An 11772-nucleotide genomic window follows, 5' to 3' on the forward strand; every position below is an offset into this window, starting at 1 on the left:
CACAGCTTGCTCCCACTGCACTCAAGCCACCAAAAAAAAAAAATCAGTTATTGCAGGTTTACGTATTTCCCAAAATGTCCAAACCATTCCTATAAATCTTACAGAACTGGTATGATAATGAGCATGAAAAGTGGACATGGCAAAGGAAAAAGCAGTTTATCCAACAGGCTCTCAGTCTTATGGAAACAGTATTGAGCAGTGTAAAAGTATTCATGCCTTGACCAAATCAGTCTTACTTTTATCTGTCTCCAAGCCTCAAAATCACAACAAAAACACAGAGCGATTCAACATGCAGCCGGCACAGCGCCTGTTAAGTTGTTTATTTTGTCTGCTGTCAGAGAGAAGAGAAAGTCACAGAGAAAGAGAAGGAGAGACTGTTGCAAATCCCACACATAAAAAACAGTTTTTATTCCAGTATTTGAAAAGACAAACAAGGAGTTACTTTGTTGCGGTGGAACTAGAGGCAAGTCTTTGACAGCGAAGAAAGGGGCATGTTGGTTTTGCAGATAAGTGATCCGTGTCTCGCTGCCAAACCTAAACAAATTCCATTTCAGGCAGCTCACCTCCGTGGCTCGTCTTTATCTCCTCTTCTATCTCAACTGAAGGCACATGACATTTGGGGAAGGGTCAGGGTAAGATTCAAGCTTTCTGTGATTGGAATTCATTCAGCCTCACTCTTAACCAAAATGAAAACACGTCAGCTGTAGCATAAAAATGTTGCTTCCAGGAACTTCTTGGAGTGAGTTTCTTATCTCCCTAACAGATCCCAGTCTCCTATACAGTAATTTATTATAAATGAGTTATTTCAGATAAGAATATTGAGCATACAGAAACAGACTAACAATCTTAAATCATAACTCGCCCTCCTGTACGTACTGTATATACATTTGTTATCTTGTTTATTAAATTTTCCGTCATTACGTTACTCAAACAAGCAGTATTAATAAAAGAAAATACTAGTACGTCTTCGGTTGAGGGAGAAAGCGTTGGCCTTTTTGACATGTTGTTATAAACTACAGTAATTGAGGTCTGCAATCCACAGAATCTACATCACACATCCACGGGCAGACTCATTTTTCACCAGAGTGCTCATGGAAATTTTCATGCGCTGAAAAAGAATCACTTGACAAGGTTTGTTTACATTCATCCAAGCTTATTGGGCAAATAAGAACTGACGTGGCACCTGAGTGAATTATACGGAATGAAAAAAATAAGCATGAGGTGAACCTTAGATGGCAAATTGAAAAGCCTCTCAGAGGAATTGCAGTCGACTGGGCAGGAGAGACAGACAGAAAGAAAGAAAGAGGTTTCCCTGTGTGACCTTCCTTGGTGTCTGGCACCATTTAATTGTATCTTAGGGCAAGATTTTCCAGTGATGGTTTCAAGGAAGAAATAATGACTCATTGAATATAGCTTTCTTTGCATTATGTCCCATTTGGGCAAAATCATTTAAAATAAAATATATGATTAATCTGGTAAATAGCACTTTTTTTAAAAGGCTGCAATTACTATTGAATGAGAAAACAGTGTGGTGGCTTTAGAGAAAAGCCTGTGGCTGTTCCTCCTCCATCTTATCCTATAGTTGACATGTATATGCATTTTATCCTGTCTCATTTATTTTATTATGCAATTTGTAAAGCACTCTGAATTACCACTGTGTATGTGCTATGTAATAAATTACCTTACAGCTTGACACCACTTCACCGCATCATTATTTATACTATAATTTTTAAGAATTAATGTGAAAATAATATTTTTCTGTCTTTGCTTCTGCTGCAGACGTCTGACAACCAGAGAGTGGATCCGCTGGGATCATGGATGGACTTTGTCAAAAGACCTGTTGGCAACTTCCCTGGAAAGTGTCGCAAGCGCAAACGACCCCTGGTAAGGCCAGCAGATGAACTGTGTGTCTTGCAGTTTATAAAAAACTTTAAAAGATAATTTTTAAAGGGGCAATATGTAAGAATTTTAGTTTAAACCTTTAAAAAATTAACTAAAACTATCTACGTAATGTAAATTCTTTAGGAGCTGCACGTAGGCGACTGGACTTCAGTGTCTTCAGTTCAGTCAAAACTGCAATGAAGAAGCCTTGTCTTGCCTTGTTAACTCATTGTAAAACACTTTATTCAAACACATCTGAAACAAAACAAAACACACCAAAACTATTTTGGATTGTCCCGCCACTGTTCCAACAATCACACACTCTGGTTTAATTGAAATAAACATTCAATCCACTGAGTTAGATGTGAAAATATTCTGGCTCTACATGCTGCTGATGCCCGAACGGTGTCAACACCTAACCTGACACGCCAGATGGTTTGTTACACAGAACCATTTGGGAAGCTGTCCTTAGAAATGGTTTGGAAAAGGGCAGGCACTTTCATAAAACACACTGGATAAACCATCTGTCTATCACATCTAACACAGGCACCAATCAGATCCAACTCTTGCCAAACTCTACAGCTCAACTCTAAATGTTTCTGCTCTCCAGTTTTGGTTTAACTGATGCTATCACAGTATCTACGCTCACCTCTTCAGCAGCCGCCATTGTTTGTTTGAGACGAGTTGCTTCCATGGATACTTCTTGCTGTCGTCACACCTAAAACCACGTCCATAGCTGCCAGTAGTCCTTCCTAGGATGCGAATTGGCTGCACCACTTTTAGCACGGACACAAACAGATAACTTGAATCCTCGCAACATGGATTCTCACGTGATCTTGTGATCTCGTGAACCCAGCTGTCTTGCAAGGCAGATTAACACCAACACTCCCCCAGTGCTCTGAGCTACATCAACTGTTATCTAGCTAGTTAGCTAGCATTTTGCTAACAATAGGTAACTTAAGATGTAACTCTAATACATTATTATATTAAAGTTGACTGAGGTTCCAGGTACCAAGTTTGCTCAACTGTTATTGAAGCACAGAGGGGTGGGAGTTATGGGCCAATTCTGACATTTTACATTGATAACTTATATATTATCTTATTTACCACAGTAACTGGTAAATAAGACAAAGCTGCACAATGATTTTCTTCGAATCATGACAATGTTTTGTACATCTTTCCTCCACTAGCCTGGCCCACCTGGTCCTCCAGGTCCTCCTGGCCCACAGGGACCTCCTGGCTCTCCTGGGGCTGAAGTGACCCAGGAAGTTCTTCTCCAGGAGTTCAAAGAGATGATTAAAGGTAAAAACATGTTGATTGTCCAGCCCAAACACATTTCAGCTCCTCTTTAGGCTACAAGGTGGTTCCCTCAGAAAATTTACAGAGTTGAACATTGTTCGCTGTTATAACTTGGGTGTATTTCTGTCAGAGGCTACAGAGAGGAGAGCAGCAGCACTGGACAGACAAACCAGCCCAAGCCAGCTACCTACAGCTCTCCTCACCCTGGAGGGGATGACCTCCTACCGACGAATAGAGGAGGCTTTCCACTGCAAGCTCAAGGGACCCGTGGTGGTGGACAAGAAGACTCTGGTGGAGCTCCAAAACTTTCAGACAGTATGTTTGTTTGAAACCAAGTAAATGTTTATGAATTGGTTCAGCTTTGCTCCCCGTGCATGACTGAAAAAGAAAAGTTTTGGCTAATCCTCCTCTGTACGGTTACACGCTTTGTTTCTGACCCATTTGCTTCTCTGTCTTAACTGTGTTTGAAAGAGCGAGTGTTTGGTAATCATCGCTTAGTTTGCATGTGGGGGAATTATGAGAGGATCATCCCCTCACTGGTAACTGGCACTGGCCAAGCAGGCGCTGCCACTCTGAGACTCAGGCTGGCTCTTTGGTCAAAAAATATCTACTTTTTCAATTCTACACATCACTCTCTGGGCGGCATACAAAAGGCACTCTGTCTCTGACTTGGAATAAAGTGTGGAGAGGACAGAAATAGACACTGTTTGAAACAGCATGCTGTAGTGGAAGAACTATGCCCTGTTGGGATGGGCTGACAAGGCTGGTGAAGGGAGGATTAAGCTTTGCTGAAGTGTTTAACATGCTAACACAGCATTATGTTAGAATAGGCATGTTACTATGGCACTGGAATGGATGTTTTACATGTTTTTGCCAAGTCATAAGTAAAGAGAAAGACAACGAAGGAGGGCCCTGCAGAGGATTACAGTGCAGTGAGAATCCAGGTGTTTATGGACATTAAAGTCTAGTCACACCAGAAAGTGGGACTGAAATTTGTCTGCACATCTTTATGTAATATATGGTTCTATAAGCTTTATGCTAGGCAACGAGAGCATGGACGCCAAAAGTGTCGGTATTTAGAAACCACTGAGGCTCACTATTTAGCAAGCCAGCAAGCAAGTAATGCAATGCAGGAAATGCAAAGGTGTATTTAAAAGATGAGACTGTTGGGAAAATCAACATGTCCTCAGAAACTCTATAAGACTAAAATTGCAGTATTGCAAAAAATTACTTCCATGGCCTCCGCCACTTCTGAACACGCCAGCAAACACGTCACAAATAGTGAAATTGAAGCTTTCAAAAAAAATGTCAATTTTGAAGGTTGGGAATACCAGACGAGGGGGGATGTGAACACAGTGAACACAACCCCATTTGACAGCAGCAATAGTGACAACTCACAGTGCTAGCTGGTAGACTGTAGCTGGCAAGCTAACAGCTGACACGCTAGCCAGCCTAGCTTGCGCTAATAAGTCACGATAACTGTTCGAGGTTCTTTCCATTTTCTTCACACTGTGGCGTTTACTTCCCCTCAACATTTTGTTCTCAGGGATGTACATCATTTCATTTGTATACAGAGTTACTAGAGAGAAAAAGAAGCTCTCGAAGCTAGCAAACTTGCTCACTGTCAGTTAGCAGGCTAGTTATCTTAATGATGCGACACAGCTAAGATGCATATTACACCTCAAGGCGTAAACATATTAACTATATTTTTCTTTCATTCTGCTTTCAGCCACCAGCTAAAGGAGCCTTCCTCAGAGGGTCGGGAATGGACCAGTCAACTGGGAGATTCACAGCTCCCATTACTGGGATCTACCAGTTCTCTGCTAATGTCCACATTGGTAAATTACAGTAATTTTCTTATATGGGATATTATAGTGCATATAAGTGGCCTTAAGTGTTAAATCAATAATGCGCAACATTAAGCAGAGTCAGTACTCTCCCTTGACAGTATCTTGATGTGATTGTGAACATTTTGCCTCCTGACAGACCATAATGAGGTGAAGAGGAGCAAGAGTCAGCTCAAAGCCAGGGATAATGTTCGGGTGCTGATCTGCATTGAATCACTCTGCCACAGATACACGTAGGTATTCTGCATGCGTGCGCACATGTGCACTGGTATAATAGTTTTCGAGTCTGGCTTTAATCTTATTTGGGATTTGATATGCACATAAAACATGAGAAACCTGTTTTTCATATCCCCATATCCATGATTCTGACTGTGTGCATTCTTGTCTTGACTGTCTTGACTGTCTTGACTGTCTTGGGTGATCACAAGCAGACAGCTCTAAGTACAGGTGTTAAGAACGCACTGAAATCAGATCACTCAAACCTCATGCAGAGGTGGTCTGGGCCAATGTGGCACATCTTTTAGCAGCGAGTACGCAAATGTGTCCTGTCCACATTGACGAATTAAGCAGACGTACACACTCATTCGCATGCCAGTAGCGTCATATAAAAGTGCAAAACAAGACGAAGAAGCCACAACAACAGGGAAAATGGATTCTTGTGGATGTAACATGCTGTCTGCTTTCCATTTGGTCCAGAGAGTCAGCAAAACAAGAGTCAACACCAAGGCCTTTGCAAACTTTTCTTATTGTTTTCAACAGACAAGGCACAGTGGGTACATTGCTGTCTCCCACCAGTTAAAAACAACACATTTGGTCTTTGCAAATGGAAATGATTTGCATTTTTATTTAAATGTAGAGCAAGGAAGGGAGATTCAATCAAAAGTTTTCACCAGAGACGTAGTGTAATTCCAGGTGTGAACTGCATTATTCAGAGCCCTCCACTTGTGATCAGGTTACCTAAGACGCATGTTAATACCAGGTGTAAACAGGGCCAATGCTACTCCAGGTAGCATGTCCAGGTTTCTCGAAACTGGGAGTCTTTATCCAGATTTCCGAAACTAGGATGCAAGGTTTTCACGCGCAACACATGATCAGGACATCAGATCATAACCGGAATACTAGTGCACATGAAAACACACCCATTGTTAAAAATGCACACCCAGAATCCAAATCCTCATTCCCCAGTAGATCGTATGCATGTGTTTTTCATTTGTTATGCCTGTAGTACATGCTGGTCAGTTGTACCACCTATAACCAGTAAAAGTCAATAAAATTGATCTTGGGAAGTAATTAATCTGACTACAAAAACCACATTGCATTCCTGACATTCTTGTTTTGGTAAATTGTTTATTTTCCCCATGTAACAGGGGCATTTTATTGGTGTTTAATGCTACCTTAACTTTCACCAGAATTTATGAGCTGCTCAAGGTTTTGTCTGTTACACTTTGTGTGGAACCAGTGTGGCATTTCCTGTATAAAAGCAGAGCAGGTCTTTAAAGGAAATGTCCTTTCACTTAGAGCTCTCGTCCCTGTCGCCTAACTAATCTTTATAGACTCACCTTTGACACTTCAGGCAGCCTGTTACAGTCAGCAGCGCAGCAGTGAAATGCCCTTGTTTGGGATGTAGGAGAGAGATAAAGAAGTATCTAATTTAGCGGTTCGACATGGCGAAAAATTACAAATCCAGTTGGGAATGGGTCTTTCCAATATTTCAAAATTTCTATTTACATAAAGAATGAAATGAATTGCTCCCTAAAGTCTCTCCCGGACTGTGCAGAGCTCCACAGCCTCTCTTGTAGCTTGGTACAATGAGGGGAACGTATAAATAATATTATTATGATGGGTTACCTAACCCGAAAGAGTCCTTGGCTCTTGCTTTTTCGAGCCAAAGCTCCAGCCAGTCTCGCCCTCCCACACATGAAAATGCAGAGAATGTGAAATGAGGCTCATTGTGATGGCAGTTGGAGTGAAGACAAACATGATTGATTTGCCATAAAAATGTAGCATTTTCCACTTAACAGGAGCCAGTGCTCTTGCTGTGTGGTTAAAGCCTGCAGCGATGTTACAACCATCTCTACAGACCCCGAAACCACTCAGTTGTTAAAGAAGTTTGACATTTCAGGAAATAGTTTATTCTCATTCTTGCTGAGAGTTAGGGCCTTTTCACACCTAAATTGTTTGGTCTGGACTTTCAGACTTTTCAGTTTGATCTGACTTAGACTTGGGCGGGATAAAAATATTACAGTACACCAGGGTATTAAGAAATCCAGACAGACTGATTATTACAACCATCCTAAATACAGGCGTTTCTCTTTCTATTAAACTGAAACTGGGGACGCCGTATTCTAGTGCACAGCTTACACCAGCAGGCGTCAGTCTCTCAGCTGAGCAGACAAACATAGCATCTGGGGGACAAAGTTAAAGGACTAACTTGTAAAGAAAGAAGAAAAATGTCTCTACCATAGAGAGTGTGTAAGTTTAGTGAGTGTGAGACCGGGCGAGTGGCAGACTGATTACTGTCTGTGGTGTCAGAGAGCGATGATGGGTATGTGCTGAGCAGAGAAAAATGTGAGCAGTGAAGTTGTCGGTCTGGCAGTAAATCTACAGTGTTGATTTGAGTTTGTAGTTGAATAAAAGCTGCAGCTCCTGTGTGTGTGTGTGTGTGTGTGTGTGTGTGTGTGTGTGTTGTTTCCCAGCTGTGGGAATAGTGTTGCCATGTCCATCAGCTCCACCTACGTTGAGGGAGTCAAGTTGAGCTGTTTTACACAAGTTTTACACAACTACCACCATGAAAGTGTATACCCCAGTAATATTTCAAGAGGGAATGAAAAGACAGATACCGCTCGAGCCTAATATGAACCAAAATTACTGGGGTGAAACCTCCCAAGGTTTGATCTGGATCGTATTGAGTCATGGTTTTGTTCATTTCTAGTATGAAAACATTTTTTGACCAAGTACAGGACGTTCTGACAGTCTAGCGACAGAGCTGGAAAAAAAGGGAAAAACAACGCAACCAAAACAAAATGAGCTGCAGTCACACATGGAGAGAGGAAGAGACCAAATCTTGAATTTACATCTGGTTCGACAACTTTATAGTCAGAAAAAAACTCACTCACTCACTCACTCATTCACTCACTCACTCAAAAAAATTCCATCACTTTTCATTTATCCTCCAAGAGGATTAAAGAGAGAGGAACTGATTTGGTTGTGTTGTAGGCTTTCACAATAAAAAAAAAATATTAATAGGCTTTAGATTATTAGTTGATTTAATGCTAAAAATACTACCCAATCATTTTGATTTCTGATTTCTCCAGGGAAAAACCATATTATTGTTCTCACCTGCTGCTGGCCCACAGTTAGTTCATTTTTACTTGTGGCTGTGAATTTATAGAAATACATTTTTTTGTATGTAGATTAGAGCGCTGATGTCCTCCTCCACCCTCCTTCAACCAAGGGGGTTTAAATAATATCAACGCTTACAGTTATGCATAATTAAGGGCATCCCCACTTTGAGTGCCATCACAGATGGCCAGCTGCCAGGTACCCACTTCATTTGGCCCACTTCAGCTCCACCCATGCTCCACCTTTTTGCCCATTTTTGCAGTTAGGCAGAGTCAGGCACTGCCAAGATGGCGATTCTGTGATGGTGCATTCCATTTACCTTGGAGGTCGGAAGGAACACCTGAGTTGACCACGTTCCAGCACAACAAGTTAGAACAAATTTATCTGAGCTTGATAACAAACCATTCTGTGTATTTTGTGTCCATAGACAGTTCTGTGTTTATAATTGTTACACTGAAACACAAGTGCTAATAGATAGCGTTCCTTTGACCCTCTGAGTATGAAATCTGACTTTAGGGGGCATTCCAGTTGAAATTTCTTACTGGGAACTGGGAAATTACAACTTTCCAGTTCAAACTGGGCTCCTCAGAGACCTCTGGGTGATGTTACGAAAACTATGGCCATGTTTTCCACAGTCTGGCTAAAACATAGGTACTTGAACCAAAATTTTAATCTTCATACATACATGATGAACACAACTGGGAGGCTACAAAATAATATAAAAACCTCACAAGAAATGTCTTGAAGAATGCAAAATTGTCATGAATTGCGTAAAACGCCATATTTATTCCTTTTTTAATATGATTACAGCTCACTGGAGATGATTGTTGGATTAGAAAGTAACAGCAAGATATTCACTGTCAGCGTGCATGGGCTGCTGGAGCTACAGGTGAGCACACAAACAACACCAAACATAAAACATATGCATTTGTGCAATATGTCCGCATCATTATTGTGTGTTTTCCTCTGCAGGCCGGGCAGTACACCTCCATATTTGTGGATAATGCAGCAGGCGCTTCCATTACAATACAGAACGGTTCAGATTTTATGGGCATGCTGCTTGGCGTATAGCCTCACACATGAGCAGGGCATCATCCAAGCCGTCCTCTGCTGCCGTTTTCTTTTCTTTTTTTTTTTTCTTCCAACGGACTACTTATGAGCACCACCACACAGTACCAAACCACCGGGGAGGTTTGAAGGAAGGAGCATTGACTTGACTGCTTGTCAGATGGTGAAAGGACAGTGTGAAGAACTCAAGGACTGAGTTTGTTTTTCACAGTGCACTGCCACTTCCCCGAGGAACTTGGATGCCTGTTGCTTCACCAATAAAATAACCTGAAAATAAAGCGGTGAATATGTCTGTTTCAGTATATTTTTCATGGATGCTGAAGACTTTTGCAGTAAACCAAATATCAATGTTTTATTGTTCTCTGGATAGATGTTGGAAGAGCTAGGGAGCAAGAGAAAGTACATTTGTGTGTTTAATGTAGACAGCCATGTTTATATTTTTGTCTACATGATCTATTATGTACACACTCATGAACTATAGTTATTTTTTATCATGGAATAAATCTCACATTTATATATTGTTATATGGTACATAGACTGTGACTACACTGGACAATGGAAACATGCTCAATAGACACAATGCGGCCACACAAAATTTTAGAAAAATGACTTCCCACATATATAATTCTTACATGTTTTGTAACTTTAACTGCAACTTTTACTCTGAATCAAACCGAATGACTTACATTGCCAGACAGACCAAAATATCTCAACATCTTTTTGATGGATTGTCATGACATTTTGCACAGACATTCAGGTCCCAAGAGAATAAATCCACTGACTTTTCATCACAGCTTTTAAATGGATTATCATGAAACTGTTTTCACACATTCATGTTCCCCACAGAAAGCATTGTAACCATTAATGTTAGCATACTAACATGCTAAGCCAGGGTGGTAAACATATCTACTAAACATCAGCATGTTAGCATATTGTCATTGAGAGCATGTTAGTATGGTGGTGTTAGCATTTAACTGTTGTTCTTAAGTACAGCACATAAATGTAATATATAAACCTAGATAGGGCATTGCCGCTCAGCCTTGCTGCTAATTTTTTCCAGTAGCCACTCATGGTATTTCAGCAAAAAATTCCCCTGTGACCAAAAAGAATTTTCCCTGTAAGTCACTGGAATAAAAGATGTGTCTCTAAATCTTTCTCTTATGAATTTTTCATCTATGGAGGTTTTATACTTGTAAAACTTTATTTGAGCCAAGAAAAAAATTTGTGACATCATCACAATGTAAAGTCAATGGGCGTGAACTTGCAGGTGAGGGAACGGAGGGAAAAACTACTGCGCATATTCAGTGGGCTGCATATCTGCATATCCAGGAAGCTAAAAAACTTTTTTTGGTGAATTGCACCAGGCGAGCAATTTTCATTGGACTGGATGGGCGGAATATTTGCATGCTGCATCTGGTTCATATAGTTCACCAATGTACAGCCTGTAGAGCTGTAGCTGTGGATTCAACCAGCGGTTGATTCAACCAAGCACGGCACGTCTGCATCGCGGTTCTGATCTGTCCTCCACACGTCTACAAGCCCCACCAGCAGTGTTTCAGAGGCATTTCAGCAGCAGAGGGTTTTGTTGATTAGGTCCTCTTTCCTTACTCTTTGTGCTTTTACCATGGATAAGCAAACCGCGCGGTTAAATTGTTTCTTTTCTGTCTGTCTTTATGATCGTGAGTCTTTTAGTAGTGTTTTTACCGCTGAGTTACCACTCAGCCAATAGACTTTACATTGTGGTCACGTCAAAGATTTTAACCCTTCCTGGGCTTCAAGACAATTTTACAAATATAGAAACTCTGTGGATCAAAACAGCATAATACAAAATCAGAATTGACTTTTGTTTACAGTTTTGCAGACTTCTCTTTTATAATGCTTTTCGGGAAATTTTGCGCTGCAATACCACAAGTGGCCACCGGGGAGCAAGGTCGTCTTAATCACACATCCACGATTCAGGGACACAAGCAATTCATTTTTCAGCCATGTCTCAGTTCAAGCAGTGGTCAACAGCGATTAGCTGAGCCCACAAAGGTCAGCGCAGCCCGGGTCAAAGTTCAACAAATTTGAACCCCTCTCTGCTCAGTGCACCACACTGAGCAGAGAGCCACTGCAACACACCACACACACAATAATGAGGAGATGTGTGCGTTAACTGTTTTTCTGCAACGGCCTATTTGTGAACATGCTTTCAGATGTTTTTTTAAAATGACGTTTAAATGTGTCAGTCAAATCGAGCTACACCTTTTGACTGTAAGAGAACAAGTTTCGAAAAGCTTAAAGATTATTTTTACAGTCTTTTTTGTGTCAACATGTATCATCTGTTTTGTTTTTA

General features: G+C 40.9%; 1 protein-coding gene across 3 annotated transcripts in view; it reads left to right on the forward strand.

The window, feature by feature from the left end:
• Positions 1-10207, forward strand: part of c1qtnf12 (C1q and TNF related 12) — a 23606-nt gene extending 13399 nt beyond the window's left edge. For all 3 annotated transcript variants that reach the window (XM_084720349.1, XM_084720348.1, XM_084720347.1), the window contains 7 exons: positions 1780-1884; positions 3072-3183; positions 3311-3495; positions 4910-5018; positions 5167-5260; positions 9180-9258; positions 9342-10207. In XM_084720349.1, the coding sequence (XP_084576475.1) occupies positions 1780-1884; positions 3072-3183; positions 3311-3495; positions 4910-5018; positions 5167-5260; positions 9180-9258; positions 9342-9440 (783 nt within the window). In that variant the 3' untranslated portion in view covers positions 9441-10207. The remainder of the gene's footprint in view (positions 1-1779; positions 1885-3071; positions 3184-3310; positions 3496-4909; positions 5019-5166; positions 5261-9179; positions 9259-9341) is intronic.
• The last annotated feature ends 1565 nt before the right edge of the window (positions 10208-11772 follow it).

Source organism: Lutjanus erythropterus, chromosome 6 (genome assembly GCF_056507025.1).
Source record: "Lutjanus erythropterus isolate fLutEry1 chromosome 6, fLutEry1.hap2, whole genome shotgun sequence".
Taxonomy (NCBI): domain Eukaryota; kingdom Metazoa; phylum Chordata; class Actinopteri; order Lutjaniformes; family Lutjanidae; genus Lutjanus; species Lutjanus erythropterus.